Raw genomic sequence first — 14,964 nt, forward strand, 5'->3', positions numbered from 1 at the left:
CCATCTAGTATCTTTTCAGGATAATGACTGTCCCATTATTGTCTGTATTGCAAGGCAAGTTATGTACTCCAATGGTTTCAGAGGCTCAGTGCTGAGTTAAGCTTTTTAAAGCTTGGTCTTGTGAGGGCCAATTATGGTCATATGCTCAGAGATAGCACTGTGTTGTGACTGCCACTGAGCCAAAACGTGACCAGCTAGATATTCTCATAATGTAAATAGAGATTGCAATGTTGAACAGTTGAAGGACTATCCCTCCAATAGGCTTTAGCTTTGACATTAGCTTTGAGCATTGAAGGTGATAGAAAGGGAACAGTGGCAGTCCATTTTAATTCCACTGGAGCCTTTAATTAGCTAATTAAAGCAAGAACATGCTTTAAAGCTGTTGGTTAACTTTCCCTGAGGCCATGAATGCAAAGCCGGTCATTGAACTCTTCAGCAAAAGACGAAAAGCAAACAAATAAAGGATTGAAATTAAGCCAAGGGAGTCCCAATACCTCCCACATTCAGTGAGGCGTTTAATTGGTCACAGGGTTCTGCACGGGAATCTGTTCTCACAGTCTGTGGCAATACACTCAAAAACTGACCAGGATGTCATGTCCATTAGAGCCTCCCCTGCAGTGGCCCGTTTCTCATCCTGCACACAGAGTTTACTGCTGAACCTAGCAAAAATTGCCTTTTCATTCCAGGCCTTGGCAAGGTAGAGCATGCCGATAGATTATCAATGGCTCTGACATGAAACGTTACTGCATATGCAGGGACTACATTTGCATGGTTGAGAACCAAAACCTTACAGGCTGAGAGAGGGATCGAGGGTGAGGCATGTGTGTGTTTTTGTGTGTGTATGTGCATGCGAGCATGTGTGTGTTTGCCAAAAAAATGCATTTGTTGGTACATACCCCACCAGGTAAAAGGCAAAGTGATGTAGGTTGGGAGTTAGAAGTGCCTTAGGCAGCAACGAACACCTTGGGATTTAATGCTTGGCAGGGTTTATGTTTTGTAACTAGCAGCTGTGCCATTAAATCTTCACAGAGATGGTGGATGTTAATTGACAAAACACTCCTCTTCACTTTTTCTTAAACCCTCTACCTGGCCATGTTTCTGACTGAGCTGGATCCACCAAAATAAATCAACACAATTAAAAATAAATTTACATGTGCAAGGCTACATGAAAATAGGCAGAAAGCCCAACACTGATTTAAAAAATAGTTTTTCCTCATTTGAAATACCAATTCAGTAACCTAAATAGAGGAAGTATGAAAGGTTTAAAGCTTTGTCTGGGTTTATACTGCTTTTGATGAAAACAAAAAAGGCAAATTGAATACAAAATACCTTTTTATCTGCTAAACCATTTTAATATGACCTCCCACAGGAGAGTGCAGCCTGCCATCCCATGCCTTCCCCAACCCAAGGCCCCTATGAGAGAGGCCTTTAAAGAGGAGGGGATTTGATCAAACAATCCAGCTCTCTAAGCCAGGATGGAGAGTGGACCAGGACAGGGAGCGGGGTCGGGCTCCAGCCAGGCTGTGGAGGCTGAGCCCCCCACCCAGCGGACGACTTCTCCAATCGGGAGAGGAAGGAATGCAGGGCTGGCCTCCTGCAAGCACAACGGTCTGATCAACACCCGCAGCTTGATGGTAGAGACTAAGGAAGGGCTGGTGTCGGTGTACTCGGCCCCCCAGTACCAGGGTCACATGGTGGTCAACCTGTCCCCTCAGCAGGAGCAGAATGGTCAGGGGGTGGGCGGAGGAGGGGGACCCCCACAGCTGCTCAACCCCAGCACTCTGCCCCAGGGCATGGACCCCCGCTTCAGGCCCAACCTGATCCTGTACTCTGAAAACATGCTGCGGGCCTGGGGGGATGGAGGAGTCGGGGATTGCTGTGAGACCACCTTCATAGAGGACTTGGCATCCGGCTCCTCTGCTGCCTCCAAGGATGGGCTGATGCTTGCCGATGGAAAGTTCCTGGAACTGTCTGTGGAGGATGCAAAGATCCAGACCCTGTCTTATGACATTGACGATGATGATGAGTTCCAAGAGCTGGAGGTAAGGCTCGGGGGCGCTGTCTTTTATCATAACACATTAGAATGTAAACATTTTAAGGGATGCTATATGTATGAAACACATGAATGTATTTCTGTATGGTTAGAAGTTTTCTATATATGTTTCTATTATTGCATTTAGAGCCAAATACAAATGGACCAGATGGATTTCAAAAGTTTTTGTCTGAAGGACGAAGATCACTTGGGTCCTTGAAGCTGTTCACTGAGAGCAACGTTTTATGCTTGAGATCTGATAAATATCAGGCTTTTCAAAGGCTGCCTCAGCATGAAAGAGGCTCTGTTGAGAATTCAGAGAGGCTAGAATGGAGAGAGGGGAAAGAAGATGATATGGTGAAAGGAGACAGGGGAGGAGAGATGATAGAGGAGAGGGGAGAAGAAGAGAAATAGGAGGAAAAGGGAGAGGCAGTCTGAACCACTGGGTATCTGCTGCGTCTGACTGTCTCTGCCAACTGTTCTGATTCAGGTGTAGCACAGCCCAGGCATTACCCTGCTCAGGAGGCTTCTGGACAAACCAGGCAGGAGAAGACATGTACTGTATGTGGGCTCAGATGGCTATCTTGTGGATATATCATTTCCCTATTCCTGTGTTTATGTGAATTTAAAGACTAGTTATTTATATACTAAATGTTTACAGGTCAACACTAAACTGTTGGTTTCTGGTATTGCCATGGTTTCTGGTGGTTGTCACTGGAGCAGTCAAGGTGAACACCCTTTTTATAGCGCATTCTTTATTTGAGTTAATAAGATGTTTATTACGGTATGTTGTAATACTTTAGAGAAAGCAAAAAAAACTCCCCTTCTTCATTTGGCCCTTATTCAGTACAAAATTAGCTCTGTGCATTCTCAACGTGGGTTCTTTGAAATACACAGCAATGTAATAATATACAGTTGAAGTCGGAAGGTTACATACACTTAGGTTAGAGTCATTAAAACTCGTTTTTCAACCACTCCACAATTTCTTGTTAAACAAACTTTAGTTTTGGCATTTCACAGCCTACCTCCAAACTCAGTGCCTCTTTGCTTGACATCATGGGAAAATCCAAAGAAATCAGCCAAGACCTCAGAATTTTTTTTATAGACCTCCACAAGTCTGGTTCATCCTTGGGAGCAATTTCCAAAAACCCGAAGGTACCACATTCATCTGTACAAACAATAGAACGCAAGTATAAACACCATGGGACCACGCAGCCGTCATACCGCTCAGGAAGGAGACACATTCTGTCTCCTAGAGATAATCGTACTTTGGTGCGAAAAGTGCAAATCAATCCCAGAACAACAGCAAAGGACCTTGTGAAGATGCTGGAAGAAAACAGGTACAAAAGTATCTATATCCACAGTAAAACGAGTCCTATATCGCCATAATCTGAGAGGCCGCGCAGCACGAAAGAAGTCACTGCTCCAAAACCGCCATAAAAAAGCCAGACTACGGTTTGCAACTGCACATAGGGACAAAGATGGTACTTTTTGGAGAAATGTCCTCTGGTCTGATGAAACAAAAATAGAACTGTTTGGCCATAATGACCATCATTATGTTTGGAGAAAAAAGGGGGAGGCTTGCAAGCCGAGGAACACCATCTCAACCGTGAAGCACGGGGGTGGCAGCATCCTGTTGTGGGGGTGCTTTGCTGCAGGAGGGACTGGTGCACTTCACAAAATAGATGGCATCAGGAGGAGAAAATTATGTGGATATATTGAAGCAACATCTCAAGACATCAGTCAGGAAGTTAAAGCTTGGTCGCAAATGGGTCTTCCAAATGGACAATGACCCCAAGCATACTTCCAAAGTTGTGTAAAAATGGCTTAAGGACAACAAAGTCAAGGTATTGGAGTGGCCATCACAAAGCCCTGACCTCAATCCTATAGAACATTTGTGGGCAGACCTGAAAAAGTGTGTGCGAGCAAGGAGGCCTACAAACCTGACTCAGTTACAACAGCTCTGTCAGGAGGAATGGGCCAAAATGCACCCAACTTATTGTGGGAAGCTTGTGGAAGGCTACCCGAAAAGTTTCACCCAAGTTAAACAATTTAAAAGCAATGCCACCAAATACTAATTGAGTGTATGTAAACATCTGACCTCCTGGGAATGTGATGAAAGAAATAAAAGCTGAAATAAATCATTCTCTCTACTATTATTCTGACATTTCACGTTCTTAAAATAAAGTGGTGATCCTAACTGACCTAAAACAGGGAATATTTACTAGGATTAAATGTCAGGAATTGTGAAAAACTGAGTTTAAATGTATTTGGCTAAGGTGTATGTAAACTTCTGACTTCAACTGTATGAGGTGCCCACAGAATAATTATTGTGGATTACTATCCTTAAAATGAATAACAAATACTGTACCGCATACGTAACATGATTCCCGTGGGTTTATGTTATTGGACTGCCCTTTACAATGATCTTACAGTTCTTGTGGGGTAAAACATGTCTAAGCCTTCCAAATTTACATAGGCTGTCTAAGTTACTATCTAAGTCCCTTCAATTATCATATATCATTTACTGTGTACTCTGATATTTTCATAGAACATTGAAGTGTGTCTCAGAATCTAGTTAATGGAGCATTTGACTCCTCTATTATGCAGCCACATTTCTGACTCCATTACTGTCGGATTTAGGCACTGTGTCTGGAATGAGATTTGTGAATTACATTTTTTTGGCGTCTTGCTCAGAATCCATCTGAAGTTAATTAGCTAGAGTTCTGAAGAGGTGCAATGATTTCTTGTCGTGTCCTGCTAATCCACCCTCCAGGACAAGAATGTCCTCATAATTAGGGCCATGCTTTTTTTGGCTTTTTTTGGGCACTTTGCTTTCACCAGTATTTCCAGCATGAGTCAGTGAAACCAACCATGGAAGTATTTTGCATTTGGTTTGATTGACTCTCCCCTTTAACTGCCCCTAACTGACCCATTTTTAGCTACAACTTACTAGTCCATTGGAAAGGATCAGCTTGAGCAAAGTGAGGTTTAGAATCACTGAACTACAAATAGTATTCCCTGACAAATAATAGGCTTTGTGCAATTAATGTCACAGAGGTACGCCGCCGCTGACTTAGGCGATTCCCCCACCAAACACACATGCACAACCAGACATTGATTGATTGACTGGAGACAATTCAAATAACATTTCCCAGAACTTTCTACCTGCAGCAAACCTAGTGGATCATGCTGGAAATTAAGGTAAAAGCTACTTTTTTTTAAAAGCCCATAAAGCATGTCCCTACTTACAGCCTGAATTCAAAATGTATTCAATCTTCACACGATACCCCATAATGAAAGAGTTGAAACATGTTTGTAGATTTTTTTTCTCTCAAATTTCTTCAAAATGAAATATTTAATTTACATAAGTATTCACACCCCTGAGTCAATACATTTTAGAATCACCTTTGGCAGCGATTACAACTGTGAGTCTTTCTGGGGAAGTCTCAAAGAACTTTGAACACCTGGATTGTACAATATTTGCATATTATTATTTAAAAAATTATTCAAGCACTGTCAAGTTGGTTGTTGATCATCGCTAGACAGCCATTTTCTAATCTTGCCATATATTTTAAAGACGACTTAAGTAAAATTTAACTAGGCCACTCAGGAACATTCAATGTCATCTTGGTAAGCAACTTCAGTGTATATTTGCCTTGTGTTTTAGGTTATTGTCATGCTGAAGGGTGAATTTGTCTTCCAATGTCTGTTGGAAAGCAAACTGAAAAAGGTTTTCCTCTAGGATTTTGCCTGTGCTTAGCTCTATTCCATTTCTTTTTATCCTAAAAAACTCCCTATTCCTTGCCGATGACAAGCATACCCATAACAATATGCAGTCACCACAATGCTTGAAAATATAAAGAGTGATGCTCAGTGAGGGATGTGTTGGGTTGGATTTCCCCCAAACATAACACTTTGTATTCAGGACATAAAGCTAATTTCTTTGCCACATTTTTTGCAGTTTTCCTTTAGTGCCTTATTGCAAACAGGATGCATGTTTTGGAATATTTTTTGCTCTGTACAGACTTCCTTCTTTTCACTCTGTTATTTAGGTTAATGTTGTTGATCCATCCTCAGTTTTCTCCTGCCACAGCCATTAAACTATTTTAAATTCACCATTGGCCGCATGGTAAAATCTCTGAGCGGTTTCCATCCTCTCTGGCAACTGAGTTAGGAAGGACGCCTGTATCTTTGTAGTAACTGGGTTTATTGATACACCATCCAAAGCATAATTAATAACTTCAGCATGCTCAAAAGGATACTCAATGTCGGATTTTTTACCCATCTACCAATAGCTGACCTTCTTTGCGAGGGATTAGAAAACCTCTCTAGTCTTTGTGGTTCAATCTGTGGTTCAACTTCACTGCTCGACTGAGGGACCTTAGAGATAATTGTATGTGTGGGGTACAGAGATGAGGTAGTCATTAAAAAATAATATTAAACATGATTATTATTATTAAATTCAGGCTGTAACACAAAAAAATAGTAAAAAGTCAAGGGGTGTGAATACTTTCTGAAGGGACTGTGTCGCAGAGAGCGAGAGAGAGCGAAGTGGTGGGTTGTTTTTTGCCCATTATTGTCCAGCTGGCATGGCTAGTCGTGCCCCTGTCTGGGTGAACATATGTACAGGGCCCTCCCGGTGCAAATCGACTGCTAGAGAGCCCAGCTGTGCAAGCTGTCAGTGTATTTACAAACCTGTGCTGAGGTGAGGAAAACAAGAGGTCATCTGTAGTCTATAAAGACAGAAAATCATTTCAACTAAACATTAGCAAGGCCACCCTATGCTGCGCTACAGTGCAGTCTTCTGTAGACCTCTCTCCTTTCTTGACATGCAGTATTCACTCAAAGTATTAACTCTTTGTGCTTTCACAGAGCGAGTACTCGAGCGACTCGGAGAGTGAGGACAACTTCCTCATGATGCCACCGAGAGACCACTTGGGCCTGAGCGTCTTCTCCATGGTGTGCTGCTTCTGGCCCCTGGGGATCGCTGCCTTCTACCTGTCCCACGAGGTAAGGACTACTGTACTGTCAATGACTCTACACTACGGCTTGGTCACCACAAGCATTTATAGTAAATATCAAGTCAGTCTTAGGAGAATGTGTATAACATCAGACAATAAATAACCGTTTATAAGTCAATAATTTATAGAATTACGTTTTGTTTATTAGGACCCTCATTAGCTACTGCACATGCTGCAGCTACTCTTCCTGGGGTCCACATAAAATGTAAAAATACATGACAAAGTACAGAACAGTTAGAGACAAGAACACAAGATGTGACATTAAATTCAAACAAGAGTTATATATTAGAAAGACACCAAGAGACAACAAAAATACTATTTCACATTATTCATATATACAGTGGCTTGCGAAAGTATTCACCCCCTTGGAATTTTTCCTATTTTGTTGCCTTACAACCTGGAATTAAAATGGATTTTTGGGGGGTTTGTATCATTTGAGTTACACCACATGCACCACACTTTGAAGATGCAAAATATTTTTTTTTGTGAAACAAACAAGAAATAAGACAAAAAAACAGAAAACTTGATCGTAAGTATTCACCCCCCCAAAGTCAATACATTGTATTTTGCACCTTTTGCAGCAATTACAGCTGCAAGTCTTTTAGGGTATGTCTCTATAAGCTTGGCACATCTAGCCACTGGGATTTTTGCCCATTCTTCAAGGCAAAACTGCTCCAGCTCCTTCAAGTTGGATGGGTTCTGCTGGTGTACAGCAATCTTTAAGTCATACCACAGATTCTCAATTGGATTGAGGTCTGGGCTTTCCAAGGCATTTAAATGTTTCCCCTTAAACCACTCGAGTGTTGCTTTAGCAGTATGCTTAGGGTCAATGTCCCGCTCAAGAATTTCCCTGTATTTAGCGCCATCCATCATTCCTTCGATTTTGACCAGTTTCCCAGTCCCTGCCGATGAAAAACATCCCCACAGCATGATGCTGCCACCACCATGCTTCACTGTGGGGATGGTGTTCCCGGGGTGATGAGAGGTGTTGGGTTTGCGCCAGACATAGCGTTTTCCTTGATCGACAAAAAACTACATTTGTGTCTCATCTGACCAGAGTACTTTCTTCCATATGTTGGGAAGTCTCCCACATGCCTTTTGGCGAACACCAAATGTGTTTGCTTATTTCTTTCTTTAAGCAATGGCTTTTTTCTGGCCACTCTTCCATAAAGCCCAGCTCTGTGGAGTGTACGGCTTAAAGTGGTCCGATGGACAGATACTCCAATCTCCGATGTGGAGCTTTGCAGCTCCTTCAGGGTTATCTTTGGTCTCTTTGTTGCCTCTCTGATTAATGCCCTCCTTGCCTGGTCTGTAAGTTGTGGTGAGCGGCCCTCTCTTGGCAGGTTTGTTGTGGTGCCATATTCTTTCAATTTTTTAATAATGGATTTTATGGTGCTCTGTGGGATGTTCAAAGTTTTGGATATGTTTTTAGAACCCAACCCTGATCTGTACTTCTCCACAACTTTGTCCCTGACCTGTTTGGAGAGCTCCTTGGTCTTCATGGTGTCGCTTGCTTGGTGGTGCCCCTTGCTTAGTGGTGTTGCAGACTCTGGGTCCTTTCAGAACAGGTGTATATATACTGAGATCATGTGACACTTCAATTAATGCCACCTGTGTGCAATCTAACTTATTATGTGACTTCTGAAGGTAATTGGTTGCACCAGATTTTAATTAGGGGCTTCATAGCAAAGGGGGTGAATACATATGCACGCAACACTTCTCCGTTTTAATTTTTTTTGAATGTTTTGAAACAAGTTATTTTTTTCATTTCACTTCACCAATTTGGACTATTTTGTGTATGTCCATTACATGAAATCCAAATAAAATAAAATTTAAATTACAGATTGTAATGCAACAAAATAGGAAAAACGCCAAGGGGGATGAATACTTTTGCAAGGCACTGTACATATTCATATACAGTACCGTTAAATTGGATATTTAGAAAGAGGTGAGGCGCTGGGATACAAGAAGATTTTGTATCTGTTTTTTAAAGCTGGACTTGCTTTTTGCCTGAGTAACCTCTGGAGGCAGAGCATTCCACGATGACATGGCTCTATGCCAGTGGAGGCTCCTCAGAGGAGGAAAGGGAAGACCATCCTCAGTGAAATTCATAAAAATACAAATAGTGAAACATTAAAAAAGTTATTCTTTCTAGATAAAATTATACTACATGTTTTCCAGTCACCAAATAATTGATTAAAACACACTGTTTTGCAATGAAGGTCTACAGTAGCCTCAACAGCAATCTGTAGGGTAGCACCATGGTGTAGCTGGAGAACAGCTAGTATCCGTCCTCCTCTGGGTACATTGATTTCAATACAAAACTTAGGAGGCTCGTGGTTCTCACGCCCTTCCATAGACTTACATAGTAATTATGACAACTTCCAGAGGACGTCCTTCAACCTATCAGAGCTCTTGCCGCATGAACTGACCACCCAATGTTGTCCACCCAGTCAAAGGATCAGAGAATGAATCTAGTACAGCTAGCTAGCACTGCAGAGCATAAAATGTGGTGAGTAAAGTTAGTTGACTCAAAGAGATAGAAAGACAATAGTTGAACAGTTTTGAATAAATACATTTCTTCAAAAATAAAGGAGAAGCAAGCAAGAGAGATAGAGAGAGCTATATTTCGTAGTATTTTTATTTTATTTGCTTAGCTAGTGAATGCAGCTAGCTATAGCCTACTAAAACACCCGGCTCAAACAGAGAGAGATACTACGTTAGCTAGCTGGCTATGACTATCCAACTCTGGAACTCTTCCTAGTCAAGGTAAGCTTTTGGTTTTATTAATTTATTGCCAACGGGGCCCGCCGGTATAACTGCTAAACTGTTTGCTGCTGATTGTACACTGTACTGCATGATTGTAGCAGGTTAACTAACACGTTAGTTCTAGAAGCTATGTTGACTATGACGTTAATATGGTGACAATGATGTAGGCTGTGTGTAGCAGTTATAATATGAAGATTTGGCTTGGAAAGGTTTTTTCGCCTGGTCACAAACAGCTGACGTGTTGTGCACTGAAGTCCACAAGCGAAGGGAAAAGGTGAGAGGAGAAGAGGGTGTAGATGTGAGAAGGAATTATACAATGATCAAAGGGATCATGCTGTTTGTATGTGGCTGCTATGAAAGTGAACTGTGTTTGTGGATGAACAGGGGTGTATTCATTCCGCCGATTCTGTTGAAAAACTTGTATTAAACAGAATGAAACGGGGATAAACATACCGGAATTTAGTCAATAGAAACTCTCGTTTGCAACTGTTGGACAACCTCATGATGGGTATAGGAAAAATTAGAGTCATGTAGTAGCCTAAACCTATCGATGTTACATTGAGCTGGGTGAATGGAATATGATTAACAGTCATCTAATATGCTTTAATAGAAATAAGGCCATGCTCCTAAAACTCATTTATCGTCCTCTCTCATCTTAAACGGCCCTGGCCGGCACTGCTCTATACATAACTAAGCGACCCATTAAATCTGTTTTTGGTTTGGTACCGTGAAGAAACCCATAGTGGCATGTCTGGTGGGGTATGTACACTGAGTGTACAAAACATTAAGGACACCTGCTCTTTTCGTGACATAGCTTTCACCTGGATTCACCTGGTTAGTCTATGATACCTTATTGATGTTACTTATTAAATCCACTTCAATCAGTGTAGATGAAGGGCAGGAGGTTAAAAAATGTTAAGCCTTGAGACAATTGAGACATGGATTGTGTATGTGTGCCATTCAGAGGGTCAATGGGCAAGACAAAATATTTAAGTGCCTTTGAACGGGGTATGGTTGTACAGTAGGTGCCAGGCGCACCGGTTTGTGTCAAGAACTGCAACCCTGCTGGGTTTTTCATGCTCAACAGTTTCCGTGTGTATCAAGAATGGTCCACCACCCAAAGGACATCCAGCCAACTTGACACTACTGTGGGGGTGCAACTCAATATTAGGAAAGTGTCCTTAATGTTTTGTACACTCAGTGTATGTCTGTTTGAAGTGTATGCAAATAGATTATACAAGTGGTTAGGCATTTTCAACACACAAATATTTCTTAAAATCCCATATAAAAACAACATGAATTAACCTTGAGAGGAAGATAAGAGTGGACCTGATGAAGATGGTAGGTAGTTGTTTTCCCCGTGTGTGTATCGATCTCATATCTCTGTGAGCTGCTCGAAGCCTCTGGCAGAGGCCTGCTACCCACACTGCATCACTCTGGTCTGACTGCACATCACGACTCACACCTACATCTCTCTTATTCTCCAGCTTTAAAAAAAAAAAACTCTGCTCGGTTGGCATGGGCAACACAGCCCACACTAAAATCAATTCCCTAAAATCCAACTACAAAGCCTAGCAGACGCAGAATAAAAAATGTAGCAGGCTGGATTTAAAACGACATCGCCATGGTGGGAGGTTTTGAAAAGCTTTAGGGTATTATCAAAGATAAGCTATTCAAAGCAGCCATTGAAAGATCCTGAAAGGAGCAGGACAGGAAAACATTTTGAGCCTCAGTGATTTGAAAACACATGCACAAACTCATGTTAAGTAAATCTCTTCTGATCATCTTCCTTCTTTGAGTTGTCCTCAATTGATACTGACACTTTGGGTTTTAGGAAAATCAAAGGTGGTCTGCAAAACATAATGAAGGAAAATGCAGCCTTGATAAAGCAACCCACGTACACAAAATAGATGTCGAAATCTTCACTTCATCATTTAAAAAAATACTATAGACACAATTTCCTGTGTGTGCAGAATGGGCAGGCACGGATATAAGTGTGTTTATTGGATCTAAAGAGTTAGAAGCCAGAACCTTATAATTAAGAACATTGTTAGTATTTACATTTATGTAAATGTCACAATGTGATAAATGGATGGATAACCATGCATAGATCGATAATCTTAAAGCAAGGAACTGCTGCAGTACGGCTCAATTTTCTGCTAAAGTCTGTATTTATGTGTACTCTAGATAAACCATGTTGTCTACCGCCCACACATACAGGGTTTCTGCCATAGCATATGTTCTCTTTCAACACCTCCCTCAGGAGTTTGTGTTTCAGATATCAGTCACCTTAACCCATTTGTTACCAAATTTTTGCCACTGTGCCACTATGCAAATCTAATGCCATTAGTAACCTTAAGGGGGACCTTCAATGCTGCAGACATGTTTTGGTACCCTTCCCCAGATCTGTGGCTAGACACAATCCTGTCTCGGAGCTCAACGGACTATTCCTTCGACCACATGGCTTGGTTCTTGCTCTGACATGCACTGTCAACTGTGGGACCTTATATAGACAAGTGTGTGCCTTTCCAAACCATGTCCAATCAGTTGAATTTACCAAAGGTGGACTCCAATCAAGTTGTAGAAACATCTCAAGGATGATCAATGGAAACAGGATGCACCTGAGCTCAATTTCGAGTCTTATAGCAAAGGGTCTAAATACTTATATAAATAAGATTTTTCTGTTTTTTTTTTTTATACATTTGCAAACATTTCTAAAAACCTGTTTTCGCTTTGTCATTATGGGGCATTGTGTGTAGATTGCTCAGGATTTATTAAGCAATTTTAGAATAAGGCTGTAACATAACAAAATGTAGAAAATGTCAAGGGGTCTGAATACTTTACGAAGGCAGTGTACATACCTCACATGCAACCCATAATAAAACAATGTAATTAATATTACCAAGTCTATTAAAACTGAATATCTGACTCTATAAAGCTGAAGGATAAATAGGAATATGCAACCAATTTTCTTAAAGAGACACAAGAATAATAACAAGAAAGGTCTGAGAAAGGAATAAAAATATTCTATATCAAAGGCAGATATTTAATATCATTGTAAAATGAATGAAATCACATACAAGGCACAAAGCTTAGGTTACAAGGCAATACTGACATTAACAAAACAACGTATTGAACAGGCATTAACAAAACATTGAAAATGAAGGCGCATACTGTATGTAAACTAGACCATTTAAACATTATTTTTGCAAAGAAAATATTAAAACATTTCAACAACGTATTTGTTTTTTAAGCTGTTGAATACAGCTTGGAGAAATTGTGACCATTTTGAGAAATCATATGAAACTTCTGTGAATCATACTAGACACCTTAATAATGCATAATATGACACATTTGTTTAGAGGTACAACTTTAACTTCTCTGGAGCTTGCAAAGTACAAAAGCTTTGTGCTCTCACTTTTGTGACCCATGGGATTAAATAGGTTAAGTGCACTTTAATCAAGATCAGGTTACTGCTTATTGTCTCTTTCTGTGAAAATGTGCCCTCAAAATCTTACGCTCAAAGCAAAGCAGACCAGAAAGCAGCTTCTGTGTCAATGGTAGGACGTCAGTAAGAGCTGTGTTTTGAGTGTTGTACTTTGGTTTCTGCATATTGAGAGCAACTGTAAAGGCCGTAGCCATTTGAATTGGTTCCCTTTACCTTGTGTACTGCTCAACACTCCAATTAATTTCCTCCTTTCAGGAGGAACAAAGCAATCAATACACAGCTCTTTGGGGCGACAGGGTGTAGGAAAAAAGCTTTAACCACAACAAATCTAGATTTCATGGATGAGATTGCAGGGGACCCCCCACCCCCTAAACCAATCTGTCAGAATGACTTTGATTTTAGCAATTCATTTCTGCACATGGTTAGCTGCAGTTATTGTACTGAATGAGATACAGGACATCATCATCATCATGATCGTTGTCAAAATGGTCATCTTGTCTTTCTTCCTCCTGTTCTTCATCATTATTGCATTGGTACCCCTGATAGTTTTTACGTCTTACGTGGTAATGATGCCATTTTCTGAGAGCAGTTAAGTGTTACAACTATATGTTATTATATCGATCAACAGCTCCCAGCATCCTTACTCCTTACTCTTATGTTACTGTCTCAAACTCAAAGGACATGCATGGATTGGCTTTTATCGAAGCGGAAACACCCAGACTGACTCAGACTGAATCTAAGGTCATTACGCCGAAACATAAGCCTGTTTGTATGTCCCTTCAATCTATACTCCAATCAATACAGACACAGAGTGACCATTTTTCTTTATGTTTTGGGGGGATTTTCGAGTCCCTCAGTCAAGCTCCTGATTCCCTTTTTTTCGATCAAGCTGGGCTGAAGCGTGTTTTGGTACGCTTTCTTTCCACTTTCATTATTATGACACCAACAGTGAAACAGTTGATGATGACTATGTTCCTCTGACTCATCTGGCAGAGTGGAAGAGCTCTGGTCATCATGCATATTGCAACCACCACCACACTACTTCCCATCTGTTCTAAGGCTTAGGAGGAACTATCAGAGAGGGTAGATTGTGAAATACATATTCAAGCAAGGGTTGGTCTCTTCTATAGATGTGCACCAATCCAAGAGCAACCTGGTGGAGAACAAGGGCCAATCTGTCCATTTATCTCTGTAGTTAATATGACCGGCTGAGAGCATTTTTTTATTGTAATTGCCATCTTCTACTGCCTGAAGTGCCTGCCTGGTTGCCAAAATTGTTTGTGCATTAGCACACTCTTCCGACTTTTTTTTGTCAAACCAATCAAACCATGCTAAAGCACAAACAACTCTGCGACCAGGCTAACTAAAAGCCATTACACAGAGCATAAATCAGATCTGCATGCTCCATTGATCCACAGAGAAATACTGCTGTGTAAATGGACATGCATAATTCTTTGAATATTTAAAGTGCTTTGCTTTGAGGGTATTTCCCTGGTTTGAATAAGCCTTAAGGTGTTTATTTACTTTCTCCAGGGCAATATATAACTCTGGTTTACTAATGAAATTGTTGTTTTCATGAGGATCCCTCTCTCGGCCCTCACCATCGTTCTAGTGACACATTACATGGTTGGACCCAGACAGTTTTAATCAACAGCTGTCGCTGATATATTGCAACTGTGCATCGACAAGAC

General features: G+C 40.9%; 1 protein-coding gene across 1 annotated transcript in view; it reads left to right on the forward strand.

Annotated features, from left to right (window-relative positions):
- The first annotated feature begins 1,475 nt into the window (after positions 1 to 1,475).
- Positions 1,476 to 14,964, forward strand: part of LOC120045859 (synapse differentiation-inducing gene protein 1) — a 32,055-nt gene continuing 18,566 nt past the window's right edge. Inside the window, exons 1-2 of the mRNA XM_038990792.1 lie at positions 1,476 to 2,042; positions 6,908 to 7,045. Of these exons, the coding sequence (XP_038846720.1) occupies positions 1,476 to 2,042; positions 6,908 to 7,045 (705 nt within the window). The remainder of the gene's footprint in view (positions 2,043 to 6,907; positions 7,046 to 14,964) is intronic.

Source organism: Salvelinus namaycush, chromosome 4, assembly GCF_016432855.1.
Source record: "Salvelinus namaycush isolate Seneca chromosome 4, SaNama_1.0, whole genome shotgun sequence".
Taxonomy (NCBI): domain Eukaryota; kingdom Metazoa; phylum Chordata; class Actinopteri; order Salmoniformes; family Salmonidae; genus Salvelinus; species Salvelinus namaycush.